The sequence below is a fragment of the Python bivittatus genome, unplaced genomic scaffold (genome assembly GCF_059951505.1).
Source record: "Python bivittatus isolate LINGU-HERP-01145 unplaced genomic scaffold, Pbiv_v1 ctg000700_np1212, whole genome shotgun sequence".
Taxonomy (NCBI): Eukaryota; Metazoa; Chordata; class Lepidosauria; order Squamata; family Pythonidae; genus Python; species Python bivittatus.
Window position 1 is genome coordinate 25,122,379 of NW_028277098.1, and position 18,979 is coordinate 25,141,357.

Sequence of the window (18,979 nt, forward strand, 5' to 3'; positions counted from 1 at the left end):
GATTATTGTATTCACAAAGATGGAAAGATTCAGCACTACCCACAATGGAGAAATGGTTGGTGAAGATGATGGAACTTGTTGAGATGGCTAAATTGACTTCTTTGATCAGAGAAAAGACAGTATCTACGTTTATCACTGACTGGAAACCCCTTATGGACTTTTTGTGTAAAACAGAAAAAAATGAACTTATGATTTGTGGTTTTGATAATTAGACAGGATAGATTATAGAAAGAAGAGAGTTATGTTGTAACCATAGAGTAAAGGTAAATTTAAAATTGTAACTGCTGTAAAGAAGATTGGAAGCCACTTGTCTATCTTTTTTCTTTCTTTTCTATTTTTCCTTTACTTTGTTTTCCTTTCCTGCACTTTTAGCTTTCTCTTTGTTTTCTTTTCTTTTCTTTTTATTTATATTAGTTTGTATTAGTTTTTATCTTCTTTTAAAAAAATTTTTAATAACATTATATAAAAATAAAAATAACTGAGTTGATGTTTTTATATGTAGTATAATCAATCTTGTTTTTCTTTTTGTTCTTTCAGTTCCTTTTTTCTTTCTTCATTTTTTTCATATTAAAGCATTTTTAAGGAGTTCATTTTTCTGGCCATTATTATGCTCTAAGCCTCAAATCCGCAATTCTGTTTAAGCCAGATACTTGACATCACAACATTAGAAGTCTATAATTTGGGATGCACACTACAATTACAGTCTTGTCCTTGTCAGTCACTTAATTGTTATATATATATATATATATATATATATATATATATATATATTCATTCATTCTGCAGTATAATTAAAGGCTTTTTAAACCAACCCAAAGTGCTCTAGATAATTACTAACTCTATAAAGATTAAAGTATTTTTTAAAAAATGCACAGGGACCCATTTGTTAAAGAGGACAGAACTTTGTTCATTTTGCAAAAAGGATAAAAGAAATGACTATTTTTTTCAATCAAGATTTTTCCATAACACCACTGTATTTAGAAAGCCATAAGAGCCGTCTCGCCTTATAAATTTTTTTTAAAAAAATTATTTTTAGTAATATTTCATATCTAAGAACCACGCTCATCATCACCCACGCCTTAGCCACTTCCCATTTGAACCACTACAACACAATCTATGTGGGGCTAGGCTTGAAGATCACCCAGAAACTTCAACTGGTCCAATATGTAGCAGTGCGTGCAGTCCTGAGTGCTCCTCATTTTGCCTGTGTTACACCACTGCTGTGTGAGCTGCACTGGCTTCCAGTTTCTTTCTGGGTAAAATTCAAGGTGCTAGTTTCCACCTTTAAAGCCCTGCACGGCACAGACCAGGTTATTTAAGAGATTACCTCTCCCCAACGACATCTAACCATCCCACCATATTGGATAGGGTGGGTACGCTCCAGTTCCCCTCTATTAAATGTTGCCATCTGGTGGGACCTAAGAAGCCAGCTTTTTCTGTAGCAGCACCTAACATATGGGACAGTCTCCCCTTGAGATACAGAGAGCCCCTACCATCCCTGCCTTCCGGAAGGCCATTAAGACCTGGCTTTTCTCTCAGGTGTTGGGCCAGGGTGGGAGATGAACCCAGCATTTCTGTTCTTGCCATGTAGTGTTATGGTGCCTGGTGATATGTAAGAGTTTTCATTTTGTTGTATTTTTTGTTATTTGTATATTTGGCTATTAGCCGCCTAGGGTTATTTTATATAATGTGGGCAGCCACATACATTTTTAAATAAATAAACCAACTGAATATAAAGGAAACTCTAGAATTTTAAATCTATAACTAACAAATAAATGTTAAACAAGGAAGTATAAAGGCAAATAACTATCCTAATCATTTTATGAAGAGGAATCAATATTATGGTATCACTGTTGGAAAAAACCTATTAAGCACAATTGTTGACATTCCACTAAAATACTACTGGATGTGGCCAACAATATATAGCAAATTAAGTTACAATCTGTAACTCAACTCAAAGTAATACATCAATTGAGCAAAGCCTGTCAGATCAAAACCTTCTACAGTAACAAATCTGTAGATTTGTTTAATTAAGGCTGTTTAATTTTTTTTAATGCCTTCAGACTTCCCTGTAGGAGAACAGAGATGGAAACAGTCAGGCCTCCCTTGGTAGGGAAGTTTATAGCCTTGGAGCAGCATCTTTCTCCAATTCCTGTCATACTGATCTCTTATTATGGCAGGAAAGAGAGAAGAACCCTTTTCCAAGGCCCTTGAACTGCAGACAGCCCCATCTGGAAACATGTCACTTTTCAAAGAACCTGTTCACATATGACATGTGCCATTATAAGCCCTAGACAGCACTTTAAACTGGGTCCAGAAACAGATCGATGGCCACGTCAATGAACTTTCCAACTTTCTAAAGGGAGCCACATATAGACTGCATTACAGTAATTCAAGCAGGATATAATTAAGGCAGGTATCACTATGGCCAGATCCAGTATCTCTATGAATGGATGCAGTTACACACTAGACTTAGCATGCAAATGTATTTCTAGCTGTCACTGAAACCTGAGCAAATTCAGGCCTAATCTAGGAGTACTCCAAATGCAATTCTGAACCTTTGAGGACTTTGTAATCTTGGCCAGATTGAATTTGCTGATTGCATTTTTTAATCAACTTATCTATCGGGCTTATGTGCTGCTCTAGCTACAGCTGACTGAGTGTAAATACCCAATATTCGTAAATCAGGTTAAACATAAAAATTGCAATATCTAATAAAAATAAACAAAATTATCATAATAGAAAATCTAATCATTTATTTATTTACTATACTACCAGAATCTTACCTGGCAATTTACAAAGACAAGCAAGGATAAAACATCTATGGTAAAAGTCATAAAACATTCATGGTATAAAAACAATAATCAGAAATGAGAAACAGGCAACATTCAGTCTAAAATCAAAGCAACACACAGAATTAAATTCACAAAGCAAAATATTCTCAAACTAAGCTTAAAAAGCCCTCCAGAAAAGTTCCATCACAGCCAGTTTCTAGAGGGACATCAGTGTTGGTGTATGTCTAACCTTTAAGGGCAGGCTAGTCCAAAGTACAGGAGTCATAATGGAGAAACTTCTCTTCTTGGCCTCAATTCCCCCAACTTCACAGAAGTGAAGAATCACAAGTAATTTTGGAAAGGACAGATGTATTAAACAGGTCAATTCTAGATAAGGAGTCCTCAAGGATTCTTGGTACCAATCCATATTGGGTGAAGAGATCATACCAGCATTTTAAATTGCATTTGGAAACCTATCTGTAATCAGCACAGAGCCTACACCATTCATATAATGTACTCCTGACCCTCATGTATTTTGGTTGCTGCATTTTGTACCAACTGCAGTTTCCAAGTGATCTTTAGAGGCAGCCCCAGTAAAGCGCATTAAAATAGTTCAACCAACAAATGGATAGTGATGACAGCATGATCTGTCACCGCAAGATCCTCCTGTTATAGATAAGGCTGTAACTAGCACACCAACCAGAGCTGGGCAAATGCCCTTGTGGCCACAACCTCCTCCTGCCCAACCAGCAGTGGCCACAAGTCCAGGAAGGCCCTCAAGTCTTAAACCTGTTCCCTTAGAGGCGCTGCCACTCCTCTGAGAGAGAACATTGGAACTGACAGCCTGGATGGACAAATAGTAACTACATCTTGCTTAGGTTCAACATCAACTTGTATTTTCTCTCCCTTGCAGTCTCCATGCACAAGGATAAGACTTAAAGCACATCATCAGTGAAACCTGGAGTACTGATGTACAAGTGGGTATCATCAGCGTATTGATGTTTCACCTCAGATTGATGGATGAGTTTTTCCATTGACTTCTTTTAGATATTTAAAAGAAGAAAGAACAGAAGACATTGGGCCAATCTTTTTTCCCCCACAACTACTGACAAGAACTACTCACTGAGGAAGGAGTAGAGCTACTGTAAGACAGCACCCCCAAACTCCAACCCCTGTAGGCAGTCCAGAAGTGTATCATGGTCAACGGTATCAAAGACCACCAAGAGTTCTACCAGCACACCTCACCAGACCAGGTCACAGCAAAGCTCCTCAACCAGCACTGTCAATATGCTGCTTCCCCTAGGCACTGTGTAGCTGCCTCCCCACCAAAGTTTCAACAAGCTTCCTAAAAAGAGAAAGTTGAAGAAAGGGAATAGTTGTCCAATATGGCTGATGTAAGGAGGGCTTCTTAAGGGGGGGATGTACCACAGTCGTTTAAGGTTGCAGGAAGCACCCTCTCATGGTGACCACTTCTCAGATCCAGCAAGCCATGCCCCCTCTGGTCCTCTGCAAGAAGAGGTGGGGCATGAATTTAGAGCTAGAATAACAGCTTGGACTTATCAGAAGACAAACATTGCTACCTTCAATATATTAATGGCATTGAATGCCAAAGCTCTAGACAGCCTCTCCTGGTTTTATTTAATTACTTATATTAAAAAGTTGTATGCTGCACTTCAAAACAACATAGGCAATACAAAATCATAAGTACAACACTGAGACTAGGGTCCCCAACATCACCGCTCAAAGCCACTCTTCCAGGAAGGAAGTATAATTTACCAAGATACCCTAAATAATGTATGTCCCCTAACCAGTCTGAATTCTGACCCAAAAGGGTTTAAGAAATTCTCTCCATTCCAAAAATTTTGGAGCCAAGATAAAAATTATACAGTCCAGCAAATTGGAAAGGTTAATTATTTTGGTATTGCTGTTGGAGTCATAAATGATGTGAGAGTGTGGAAAAATTATGGTGTACAAGATGTAACTGGAGAAATCTTAAAATATGGGTACGGTTTGCTTAAGGAGTGACTGCATGCTTTGTTTAATGTGTATGTGAAGACTACTTCTATGCCTGACAACTGGAAGGATGCTATTATTGTTCCCCTACACCAGTGTTGTCCAAACTTGGCCACTTTAAGATGAGTGGACTTCAACTCCCAGAATTCCCCAGCCAGCATGGGGATGAAGTCCACTCATCTTAAAGTGGCCAAGTTTGGACAACACTGCCCTACACAAAGGACAGGTAGCAAGAATCAATGCAAAAACTACAGGAGGGTTACTTATTTAAGTATGCCTGGAAAGTATTTGAGAATTCTGACTGAAATGGTACAAGATTTGGCAATGAGCAAAACTTGGGCAGTGCAGAGCAGCTTTATGTAGACAGAGAGTGTGAGACCAGATTTTTGCCTTTTACCAGATTTCTGATAATTATATAATTAGGAGAAAGTATAGTGTACATCTGTTGGTCTAAAGCAGTGTTTCTTAAAGTATGGTCCTAGGAACCCTGGGGACCCAAGACCCAAGACAGACTTGCAAGACAAGTCTGCAAAATGAAAATTATTTGCCCGCCCATGTTGAAAAATAATACAATATTAAAATCCTATCAAATCATCATGAGAAGTGGTAGCAGCAGCAACAAATGCGTCAATTTTAATTTTCAATATGGTAAATATCGATAAATATAACCCATACTTTTTTTTTTACAAAACACAAAACCAATAATAACCAAAACATAAAATAATTCAATCAAACAATCAAAATAAAACACATATAAACTTAACCTCTACTCATTACCCATGGGACTTATAACCCTCCTTATCTTTTTACTTTTTATTATCATAAATTTTTATTATTACTAATTTTTAATAAGCCGTCCTTTCCAAAAGGATTATATATATTGATCTGGTTTTACTCCTTTCCCTTTAACAAAAACATATTCTAGAAATTCACCCCATATAACATCAAAATCATTCCTTTTTGCCAGACCCTTTTTATATTTTAGTTCACATGTCAATTTATCATTAATAGCAATATTCCATATTTCTTTAAACCAATCTTCAAGCTCATATTCAAAATCTACTTTCCATTTTTTAACTATTATTAATTTTAAGGCAGTAACAAAAATTATCATCTCTTTCTTTGCCATTCTAGTTTCATATTTCCAAAATTTAACAGTAAAGCAATTTTTATTTGCAAATTGATAATATTTCATTAATCTCAACAAAAACCTTTTCCCATATTTTTTTTACCTTTTCACATTCCCACCATAAATGCAAATAAGCCTCAATTTCTTTTTTACACCTCCAACAATTTTTTAAATTACTTCTATTATAATAGTTTAAAGTTACTGGGATCAAAAACCATTTCCAAACTGTCTTATAACAATTCTCTTTAATTCTAACAGACATATTTTTCATAATTCTTTGTGTCCAAATCTTTGACCATTCCTCTTCTGTAATATTAATACCTAAATCACTCTCCCAACTAAATTTCATTCCTTGTTGTGCTTGATTACCTTCTATCAGTATTTTATATATTTTACCTGTTAACTCTTTTGTTATTTTGCATCATTCTGTTTTGTATCATTTGTTGCTGTAATTTATTTCTGTCTTCTTTGGGATCTGAAAAATCCTTTGTTATCATCTCACTCAGAACTTTTAATTCACTAGACCAATCTTGCCCTTGTGCCATACCTTCTCCCAAATCTGTATCTTCCTCCAAATGCTCTTTTTGAAGCCTTTTAAATTTACTATCTGAAGGTTTAGGATGCTTTGGCCAAATTTTTTTTCCAACTGGCTTTAATATTTTCTCTTTTTTTTGGTCCTATGTTAGGTCTTAGTCACAAGAGGGCGCTATTAACAGAGGGAGAGTAACTCCTTCACCCTAGATGCCATTTTTCTTCATTTTAAATTATTCAGACCAATAATTTTTATCTTTTTTCCTTTTGGAGGATACAGTCGTTTTAATTCAACTTAATAATGTTCTAAATTTCAGTATTCCAAAAATATTCTTTGGGAGTGATAATGATATTTATAATCCATACATGACCGACAGTAAATATTCTCTTATTTGTTAATCCAGAAAACGTAGCAAAAACAACATTCTTTCAATCTGTATTTCCAAAGCATATATTAAAAGTTAATTAATTGTTACATTTCTTAAAAGTCTGTTATCAAAAAAAACAAGGGGAGGCGTGATTCCAAACTGATAAAAGACGACAATTCCTGGCCAAGCCAGGAATTTACTTTCATTCTAAGCTCTAGCACTGCCTCTTCCTTATCTCTGTCGATATTTGTTCCAAGCCTTTCCACTCCCTCTAACTTTTCAACTATTATTGTTCAAGCTTTCCCATATCTAACATAACTCACCAAAAAAAATTTTTATTAGGCTTTTAATTTTTTTTTCCCCCGTAAAGCCAAGCAGCAGCTAGTTTCTACTAGTGCTGTCCCATGGAGGACCCAGGGGCATGTCCCCATAAATATAACCCATACTTATTAGGACTTATGGACACTCAATTAGAAAAAGCTCGTGGATTATTGGTTTTATATATGGTAACTGCAGCGAGGCTATTATAAGCACAAAGTTGGAAGACTACAGAAAGACCAATAATGGAGGAACAGATTGTGAAGATGGCTGAGTTTGCAGAAGTGGCTAAATTGACTTGTTTGACTAAGGAGGGAACTACAATTGCTTTTATAAAAGACTGGAAACCCTTTATAGATTCTTTGCTGAAAATGGATAAAAATGAACTGATTTTGGGATTTATTAATTAAAAAGTTTTGTTTATGGGAAGAAGGGAACTATGATATGCAATATGGGAGGGTGGAGATGATAATTGCTATGGCTGTAACTGCTGCAAAAAGATTAGAAGTCACTTCTTCAGAGATTTTAATGCTTTTTTGCTATACTTCGTTTTTCTTTTACCCCTTCATAATTTTTTTCTTTCTCTATTTCTTCTTCTATGTTCCTGTAGTTTTAAAAAATCTTTGTAAAATCTTCTTTTAATAAAAATTATTCATAAAAAAAGATAAATATAACCTATACAAACAAAAGCCTTTTTGGGGTCTTCCATAATTTTTAAAAGGGGAAAGGGGACCTGAGAAAAAAAAGTTTAAGAAATACTGGTCTAGAGAACACATATAATAAAGTAAATAAGGTTTTGCTCAAATATTTATTCATGAAATTTATAGACTGCCTCAATCCATTTGGACTCTAAGTATTTTACTATATGTAACTAAATGCAACAAAAACAATAATAATAATTCATAAACTCATTACTTACTGGTTGGCTTAGATAAGAGACAGGTAAAGATGTTGGAATGTTCCAATTAGTAGACATTATTGTTGTCAAAGGAGGTGTATTAGGCTGAAAAATTGTAGGGCCAGGAATTTTTACCCAGAAAATACTATACTTTTGTACAACTGTGACTCTGTGAAGAAGAGACAACGCCTGTTAGTTAATATCTGAACTGTAAAGATATCCTAACACAGACTTAATGGATTTTTTTTAAAAAGATCCTGCCAAACTTCCATCTAAAATAGCCCAGAAAATCCAGCATTCATCCCTCTAAAAAGGCTACCCATTCCTGAGTTAGAGAATTAAAAAGTGGTAGGAGGATTAACCATACCCAATGTCTGACAGAGGAAAAAAACCCAAGGATTGATATAGATATATAATAAATATTAAAGGAAGAGACCATATGCAGTCTTCATGGTATGTGGGTCATGTTTATTCTGCAAACCTTTTAAGTTCCTTAACTTTATTGCAGGTGATCAGTCTGGATACAGAGGAGCTAAAATAATGAAAAAATTCTTCCCTGATGTCTACATATGTACTAGCCTTCAGACTAAACAGGAGCACTGAGAAAGCAGGACTCCTAATTACCCAGGGGTTCAGCCTTGGTTCAAGGTGAGTGACGCTCTTGCTGTTGCTTTGTACAGCAAGACAGGGATCCCTTGCAACATTGACATGTGAAGACTGAAGGTTATCTAGGACTTTGTCAACATGACGGTCAAACCAGAGACTTCCCTGTCTTTCGTATTCTGCATGCCACAGATATCTTTGAAAGAAATAAATCAGAATATCCAAACAGGAAGTTTATTTTAATACACTTACAGAAATTGTATTTTCTTTGGCGCATCTCTAGGAGCAATCCAATAAGCATCCAGATGGTTTTTCTTGGATTTACTTGTGTGACTAACAGCTGAATTCTACAAGATACGGAAGCCCCACTTTAGCATTACGTAAAAGCTGGATTCATACATTGCACTATATCTTAATTGTATGAACTGCGGTTCATTGAATAAGCCACAATCACTCGAGTGCAAATGCTGCATCAAGCCAGAAACAAACAAAATATCTAATGACTTAGTAAAATGTATGAACCAAGTTAATAATTGGGTTCATAAACTATGCTAAATTCTAACAATTCATAGTAGCTGGTTCATAAATACCAAGCCATACAAAAACTATGATGACTCAGTTCAACACATCACACTGACTGAGCTCAAACACAACCGTGATTTGTTTCGCTTAGTATGTTGTATGAATGCAACCTTGCAGTTTGAAAACAATTCATTGTTTAACATTTTACATAAACCCAACTGTGACTTTTTCAACAGCCACAGCTTAAAATAAAACACACAGCCACTAACAGAAACCCAACAAACCACTTTTTGACTAAGCGTGATATAACCCAATTATTGTGGTGCCAAACAACTTTGCTGGGACAGCTACAATTAATATATGAGCAATCCCATATGAAAGGCAGTCTGAGTTCCTAGATCATAAACCATTTAAGGCAATGAATTTATGCACCAGGAGGTTTATTCTGCCGAAAAATGGATTATATTCTCAAATGGGTCACCTCAATCCCTAGCTTTTAATTTTAAAGATTTCAGTGGCTTTACTGCTATTAGATATTTGAATGTTTTATTTTAATTGGTTCATTTATTTGAATGTGCTTTTACTATTTTATTATGTTTTCATATTATAGCATCTAGCCTTCATATTCTCAGGCAGACCATCCGGACAAAGAAGCATGTTGAGTTGTGTTGCTCAGAGGCAGATTAAGGAAGCAGCAAATCATGCTTCATTTTAATACCTCAAAGAGAAGGGACTAGATACCACCTGTTTAAAGTTTCAGCAACTTGAGGATTTATTTCTGTGAATATCTGAACCCCAAAGAAACTCATCGACATTATCCAATCTGCACACTGCTCCAGAGTTTTAATACGTCAATCAGAAAAGGCAGAGGGATACTGAAGAGTTAACTGAGATAAGAAAGCAATAGGGAAGGATATGTAAAGATACTCTGCTAACAGCTAGTAATTAATTCTCAATCACATAACAAGTAGAGGGAACCCTATTATTTAAACATAGTCTATAAAGGAAAAAATGAATATTATTAAAGCTTCAATAGTGTTGATTATTTCCAATACAAAACTGCTGCAAAGATAAAATGGTAATTTAAAGCAATGATGTTAAGTGTGCTTCCTGCATCATCTATTGCTCAAATCTAGTCAAAATTGGCTGGCGGAAGCCATTTTCAAGATGTAGACTTCTTACCTTTACATGCCCACATGTGAGGAGCTGAGATCTTCTCTGATCAGCTAATGCAAAAGAACCAACAGCTGGGTCTTCCAAGTGGTCAGCGTTGCGAGCTTGTAGAAAAAAGCCTTCAAATGTAGGCCCAGACAAACTAACTGAAACCAGGAATTTGAGAACAGGAATGGATATGGATCTCAGTTTATTGTGGCAACAGGAGCAAGCTTCTAATGCAGCATTTCCCAAACTTGCCAACTTCCAGGTGTGTGGACTTCAACTCCCAGAATTCTCATCAATGGCTATGCTAGCTATGCGATTCTGGGAGTTGAAGTCCACACACCTGGAAGTTGGCAAGATTAGGAAATACAGGTCTAAACCAATATAGAGGTATAACAGAACATCCTTTAGTTAACAGACAGGCAATGTTCACACAATGCACCTAGAAAGAAACATCAGTTATCAAGGATATGCATGTGCCACTTTCACGCACACACCTCAAGTACATTAACTGCACTTTCAGAATTATTTGTTTGTTTGTTTATTTATCTGAAAAAATAAACCATTCAATAGCCAAAACGCTCTGGACAGCTTATAATAAAGACACCATACATTATAATATTTATAATAAAGACACGATACAAACTGCCCAGCAGCAGGGTGGTCTTCAACATCTAAAACAATATGAATTACAGTACAACTAGAATACGATTAAAATACAATTTAAAAACCTGGAAAAACGTTACCATGTCATTTTATGTTACCACATCATTTGAATTTTACATAGTCACCCTCTCATATTTTTTTTTTAAACCAGATGCTATAATCTAAAACAAACTTAAGGTACAGAGCCTGGGTTAAGACACCCAAGATGGCAGCTGCTTAGAGTCTGAACAACATGGTAATTCTGAAAACTCTATGAAAAAACTGTGCAAGGGAAGTAAAAATGGCACAGCTACCTCAGGTTTTCTCCTGAACCAACCTCTGATCTTTAAGAGTTGGAAAAACAAAAGAGCCTACTGTAAACGTTATTAGGCGATGACAATTTACATTCTCACGTTAGGAATGAACCACTGTAAACTCAAACTGGGCTTAACTAGGCATCCCAACTCATCTGGAAATCTCCGCGCCAGGGAAAGGTGACCTATATCCAGCGTATCAACCACATCTCTGAAGAAAACAGCAGTGAAGGAAACAAACAAACAACAACAAAAAATGAATACCTTTCACACGATCTCCTGGCTTAAATTCTGTCACATTCACTTTAATGGTGTGCTTAGGAAATTTCTGAGGCAAATGCCCATGAAGAGGCATCATGGTGCTGCAGGCTTCGTATACTTTTCCATCTGGATAACCAACTGATTGATCAGAAAGACACGCAAACAGCCAAGCGATAAGAGTTACTCTGGAAGATTTCATCTACCAAAACAAAAACCGGTGAACATCACAGAGCTGCTGTAATTAATTTTTTTTACATTTTCCAAAAGCAGTCTTGGCAGTCTTCCAGTTTAACCCCAATCTCTTTCCTTTTTCCCAAACTCTATTTCATAATTCATTACACCCTTTGGAAAGGTCTTCCCTTTTTCACCTTTTGCCCCTTAACTGCCACCACTGAGGTCCCAGCATGATCAGTTCACCCCACCAGACTATCCAGCACCTTTTCTTCCTTCTGACCCCTGCCTCCCCGCTCAGCCATCACCAGTGTCCTAGTCTTGCATATTCTACCATCCCATCCACCTTGCCTTCCTCCCCTGCTTCCCTTCAACCACCATTACTACTGTCAACCTTGACTTCTCCCTCCTAGAACAATTGTTTTGGTCCATATCCAGAATGAAAGAACCATGGTTTATTCTGTACCTGGACCAAACATGTATGTTTTGGTCTGAATACAAACTACATGAAACCTACCTATTGTGCTGCATACAGAAGAGCATACAGGTTTTGCATGTCCCTACTAGTCCCTGATAATTCCCTGTAGTCTCCCATTAACCAGTCCTATCATGCTTAAGGCCCAGACAAGATGAACCAGTATTGCCACCAGCAGAGAGACAGAGAACATGAGATCATTTCTAAGATAACTAATTTCTGCTGGGAACAGATCTTTACTATAGTATATATAACATAAATTAAAAATATAAATTCCTGCTACTACTTTCTTCTGGCCAAGAAACCCTATTTTATTCTGCCTTTGATGAGGAAGAGAGACATTATCCTCACCAAAGTCCTGATGGATAAACTGGGCTAAGAGACAGTCACTGGCCTAGGATTCCCTAGTTTCATGGCCAACTGGATTTTTGTACTCAAGTCTTTCTAGTTGGCTTCACATTCTACACACTTCTTTTCTAATCACTTTCTGAAATTGCTTGTTAACTGCTTTTCAGATATTAGAAACTTTTCAATAGACAAGTCTGAAAACACTGGATGAGTTTCCTTCAATCCTTATTGAAAGAAAGTTTTAACCACAAGTTTAAGAACTTAAAAAAAATTGGAGAATAAACAGCAAAAGGTTGATTAAAACTTTGATTTGGAAAGTTACAAATGGACTAAGGGTCCAGATAAATTTGAAATAAGATTTTGGAATTAATTATAAAGAATTCTTCCCATGGGAAAATGCTTTTGTTTTTAATTTTTAAAAAAATATATTGTAAGTTTTTAAAAACTGGACACTAGAAGGAACCAAAGATTACAATTAAAGGAGAAGAACACAAACTCAACTTACAGTTACAGAATGAAGAAAAATATTCTAACATTGCACATATTGAAGGGTTTTTTGAAAAATAGACTCAGAAGTTAACATTAATAGTGTCAGCAGACACATCTGCCTCTGTGGCTAGACTGTGTCTAAAAGATGTTATGGAAGAGGAACAAGTTCTCCTTGACAAGATCATGACTGAGTTGAAAGTAGGTTTACAAATGACAGGCTATAAGAATGACATGGAAAAAGATGTTACACTGGACATACAAAAGAAACCGTCTGATGCTTTAATCATTAAAAGGGAAATACAAACAATAAATCAAGAGAGTGACCTGGATAATTTTCCTATATTGGATTTACAAAAGAGGCTTGTTAATATTTTGAAGAATGTCATGAGAAGGGGCAAAGAAAAAATGAAAAGAAATCAAGTTCTACAATATTATTTGAATGGACTAAAGATTAAGACTGTTAGAAGTAAAAGGAAGGAATATAAAGTTGGTTTATTTGATCAGGGTTAAAATAGATATGTTGTTATTTCTGGTAACCCTTAGTGGACTTTTGCTAAAACCAAGACTGAAACGACAATGCTTTATGGATTTGTTTATAGATACGAGATGGGATATGGGAAGAAGAGATCATTTGTTCTATTTTAAGAGGAGGTGATAAGTTACTAAAATTGCTTATACTTCTTGTGATGAAGGTGGGAAGTCACTTCTTTATATATTTCTTTTTTTTCTTTACTATATTCTTATTTTTTCTTTCTTTTCTATTTCTCTTTTTTCCTTTTTTAATCTCTTTTCTGCACCTTCTACTCTTTTTTTATTCTGTCTTTTTTTTTTTAGTCTGTATTAGTTTTTACTGTTGTAATTTTAACCTTTAATAAAATTACTATTTAAAAAAAAGGAAATGTGATCAGCACCTATTTAAGCAAGGCATACTTTTCTGCTGGATCCCATGCTAGATAACAGAACTTCACTGCTGACCTGTGGAAGAGCCCTAACAAACAGCCCTTATAAACTCTCCTCCCTTTGAATACATTTTCCACAATGGCTGGAACTGGACAATAATAATAGTAAAAACTACTACTACTACTACTTTGGAAGTTAGGTACTATGCTTGCATTCCAGATATGAGTTGCTCTAATGTTCCCAATTCAAGTCATATACCATTTACAGAGAGCAAATTCTTTATAATATATGTCATTTTTATTAAGAAAGAATTCTATACAGGATTAAAAACTACAAAAACATAAAGAAAAAATTAGAGAAAAGATAAAGATATGAAAAGATAAAAGAAAAAGTGAGAAACAGTAAGAATTAAGGGAAGAGAGGAAAAAAGGAAAAAGAAAAATATCTAAAGTACAGAGAGCAAATTCTGATTCTGAGCTCATAATTCTAAGCTTTTGCTCATAGAAAATTATGCACTTAATTTCTGCACTTCTACAATTCATTTACATTTTTATTGTACTATTGTTATGTCTTAATTTTATATGGTGCCTACACAACTTGCTTAAAAGGGGTCTAATTAGTATAGTAAGATTATGCTGATAACTCATTCTTTGAATTCAGATGCAAATAATCAAAGTTCATTTTATGTTTGAGCTCTTTACAAATATAAAAAGCCTTGAAGAGATGAATGAGCTTGAAATTTTTCCAATAGAAGAGAATATATATATCTCAGGGTTCAACTGTGGGGTCCTTCAGGTTCTCTGAGCTTGGTTGTTTTCTTGCAAATGTTTCATTACCTGGCTAGGTAACATCTTCAGTGCTAGAATGGAGTGGGGTTTGCTCTCTGTTTATATACTGTGGCCTGCCCTGCCAGTGTTGGTGGGGGTGAGTGGGTGGGTTTTGCTTTGTTTTATTTTTTTCCCCCTCTGGTAGTTCCTTGATTAGGGTATTGTTTACTGCTCGATTGTCTGGTGATAATCTTGGTGTTAATCCCTGCTTCTCTGGGTGATGACTGCTGGTGAGGAGATGTTCTGATCTTTTGTTTTCCTTTCTATTGTCTCTTTTGAATAGTGTGTAGATGTTGTTTATCTGTCAGCAACTTAGACCAAGCTAAATCCAAAAATGTGAGGGAATTCCTGGAAGCTTGGTATTCAGACAAGGCAGCCATCAACAGGCACATAGATTATCACCAGACAATCAAGGAGTAAACGATACTCTAATCAGGGAACTACCAGAGGAAAAAAATAAAACAAAACAAAACCCACACCCACACCAACACCAACACCAACACCGGCAGGGCATGCCACAGTATATAAACAGAGAGCAAACCCCATTCCATTCTAGCACTGAAGTTGTTACCTAGCCGGGTAACGAAACGTTTGCAAGAAAACAACCAAGCTCAGAGAACTCCAAGAACTTCACTGTTGAAATTTTTCCTCAAAAAAAAAAAAGAAGAACTCAGCACTGTGAAACTTACATGAGTCACTGATCTGTGATCTAACATCAGTGTGGAAGAACTGAGTTACTTGAAAGACAGTGCTAGGAATTTCCCAATCAAGGCAATTAGCTGGTTTTGAAGAAAGATTATGAGATACTGTGAACCCCACTATCAGACCAGGAAATCGACTCCACAAGAAGCGTACTTTTATCAAGATTGGTTAAAATAACAGAATCTTGCCAGTCTGATTGTGTTGTACTTCTCCCTCCTTCTTGTACTCCAGTGAATTAGAAAGCTATCTGCCTGCACCACTTCTGAATGTTGCTCTGAATTTAAAAAATGTTTCAGCCCCTTTTGCCTAGGTAACGGTTCCTGCATATTTCCATCAAAGTCCTCTTCCTTACACTCACAAATATTATAGGTTTGGGTGAGCCTATCAATTTGGAGACAGAAAGAAAAGGTTTTGTATTACTACCGTTAATACTAGGTTCACTTGCAGTTTCATACCACGATGTGGTTGGTTTGGGCTTAGCATGTTGTGTGATCCCAGCCATAAATCATGCTTTAAACTTTGGTGTGATGCGTGAATCTAGTCTAAGACTGGAGGCAGAGTTAGGATTTGATTATTTTATTTGAAAATATTCTATAACTCTTAGTCCCCAAAAGCCATCCCAAACAGATCTGACCACATTATTCATAACTGCAAGAGACTAAATCATAAGAAACTTATATTAAAAGCAAAATCATAGGGACTTGTTATTTATAATGTTGCCAGTTATACTAAATTAGTGTTATTAGAGGAAATGTATAGCAAAAGACAAGCTTAACTACACTTTAAGAGTTATCAAATATGAGCTCCATTTCCAGACATGGACTGCATAATTTTTCAAACAGGACTGTCTTCTGACAGCCCACCAAATAAAATCCTGTCTTCTGTAAAGAACAATATATGGCCACCCTAAGAACTACTTTGTCATATCATATTAATGGAACTTGCAAAGGAAGACCTTTTTCCATCTACTTCCTGAATTATTCATTAATACAATATTAATTCTGTTTCTAATAATGACTACCATCACCCCATCATACACCAATGAGGATATTCATGAAATGAAGGTTAAAACAAACAAAGAAACATACAGAGAAAGGAAGGAAGGAGGTAGCTTTCAAAATTTCCTTGATAAATAAAGCCTAGGCACTTCTTGGACAACTACTCAAGAAAGCCACCTCTAATATTAAAGGACCTACAATGGTTTTGTTAGTCGAAGAAATGGGCTACTTTTCATTAGCCAGTTACTGTATAGATAAAGTTGCTGTCAAAATATCAATTTCCATGCATTGGAATCACTAGACTACCATCATGGGATGACTATTCTATTTTATACACAACATAGAGAATGAGGCCCTCCTGGGAGAACAGCAATATAATCTCTTGATTTAGGTTCTTGAGAAGGAATATGGAAGAAATGGTCATGAGAGAGCAGCAAAAATCTGAATTAGGTTTCAGTAGGTATAGTGGTAAAGGTGTTATATTAGAACTGGCGACCAAGGAACCCAGATTTCAGTCCACCTCAGCCAAGGAAAGTCACTGGGTGATTTTGGCCCTAGTCACCATCCCTCTGCCCAATTTATCTCACAGGAATATTGTGGATTAAAATATGGATGAGGGAATGCTAGAATTACTACAGAATAGGTAGGATATAAATGTAAAGAATAAATGTTAAGCATAATTACTAGGAAATAAATTTAATAAAGTGTACTTGCCAGTGAAAATTATCAGAATATAGTACACAAGATCAATGTTTCACTGAAAATAAAATATATTTATGCTGTTATCCACATTATTTAGGCATTCCAATATCATTATTTGCAGAGTAAGGGCAGAAAAAAGACGAGATTCAGGAATAGTTCAATTTTTCCATGAATGCCTGATCACAAAGAAGGCTGCATACTATTTTTTTTTAAAAGGTAACATATTAAGAATGATAATGTTGTCACTTACTGGTCATTGAGAAAGCTAGACTACTAGGTTATTGCTACATCAAGATGACCCATTTGGACTTTGCAAACAGAGCTCCATATACAAGGCTGAGTCAGAAAAGAAGAGTCCGACAGCTGATAATGCTTGACAGAATCCAACAAGACAGATTAAATACAGCTGGCCTTCTAGAGGAAAAAGCCAAGCTTCACTGGGCCAGAAAATATTTGTTCTGAGGTACACCCAAGGGTATACACTCAATGAAACAGCTCTGACAGTTTGTGTTCAAATGCACTCTTCCAAATTATGATTAAATGGCCTTTAGGTCACGACATCAGTGAAATACAAGATTATCAGGGAATGTCTACCCTGCTGATCCATCCATCCCCTTAATTTACCTGCTTTCCTCCAAGGAGCTCAATGCAGTATATGCCATCTCCATCACATTTTATCCATAAAGAATCTATAATAAAAATTTTAGTCCAAAAGATAGCTACTAGGTTTCAAGAGCACCTATTAAGTTTCATAATCAGGCATGGATTTAACCATCCAAGCACAAAGGGGAATCAAATCAATGAAGTTATATTTTGCAACTGAATTTGGGAACCAAATTATTTTAATAACTGCTTCTTTGTGATTCATTTTTCTATGATGTGCTAGAAGAACTTCTATTTAGGAAACTTCCTATATTTCAGCTGCTTTTATAGAAGGATTGGAAGATTGTCACTCCATGGTTGACTGCACATCTTTTGAACTCTAAAAAAGTAAACAGGGAATGTATGTATGTATGTATGTATGTATGTATATTTAAAGGATTTCTTTTAGGATTCTAAAGTTAGTTATGCAGCTTGGAGTGGGAGAGTTTGACCATCAAATGTTTTAAAGCCATTATTTCAGAAATGCTTTCAATATAAATTAAATCAGGGTGAATATGGATGACGGATTGAATCCCTCCCAAATCATTCCTTGAGAATAATTAAGCATAATTAAAATATTGTACAAGCATTACAAAACAAATACTGTCGGATATTTCATATCCAGCAGCATCTCTTATGCCTCTAAGACTTATATTTATCTAGAAAATAACATAGCAGGATTGTCTAGGAATTACTTGAAAGCCTACTTTGAAACCCTACCATGAACAATTTACTCAGTTTTTGCATTCCTACAAGCAGTAAGTGGCGCTATCATGAAACTTTTTGTTAAACATTTTATACATGAGGAGGAGGCCAATCCAAAATCCAATGTTATATGCAATTTATCAAAGTGTGTTTTTCACCATATTAGCCTTCTGCACCACTTTTTTCCTTTTGCACACTCCATTCATGTTACTGAATATATTAAAAAGTACAGTAACACGTTTCTTTTTAAAAGAAAATGTTTCCTTGCTGAGTGCATTCCAGACAATACTGAGATTTCTCAATAAGTTGATGGGTAAAAGAAGAAAAGTTCCCTTGAAGACATGTTCGCCATTGCTAATCCTACACAGAGTGAAGAAGACAGCGTAAGTGTTTGCAAGGCGCACTCTTACAAAATAGCAGTGTGCTCCAGAAGGCCTAGCCAGGGTTTTTCATAAACCCCAAACGTGTCTTCATTTATACTTCACT

General features: G+C 35.8%; 1 protein-coding gene across 2 annotated transcripts in view; it reads right to left on the reverse strand.

Annotated features, from left to right (window-relative positions):
- Nucleotides 1–18,979, reverse strand: part of LOC103050684 (ferric reductase 1) — a 41,293-nt gene that overhangs the window by 13,776 nt on the left and 8,538 nt on the right. For both annotated transcript variants that reach the window (XM_088154541.1, XM_007421979.3), the window contains exons 2-5: nucleotides 11,538–11,733; nucleotides 10,339–10,475; nucleotides 8,887–8,981; nucleotides 8,053–8,200 (exon numbers count right to left, since the gene is read on the reverse strand). In XM_088154541.1, coding sequence (XP_088010667.1) covers nucleotides 8,053–8,200; nucleotides 8,887–8,981; nucleotides 10,339–10,475; nucleotides 11,538–11,733 — 576 coding nt within the window. The remainder of the gene's footprint in view (nucleotides 1–8,052; nucleotides 8,201–8,886; nucleotides 8,982–10,338; nucleotides 10,476–11,537; nucleotides 11,734–18,979) is intronic.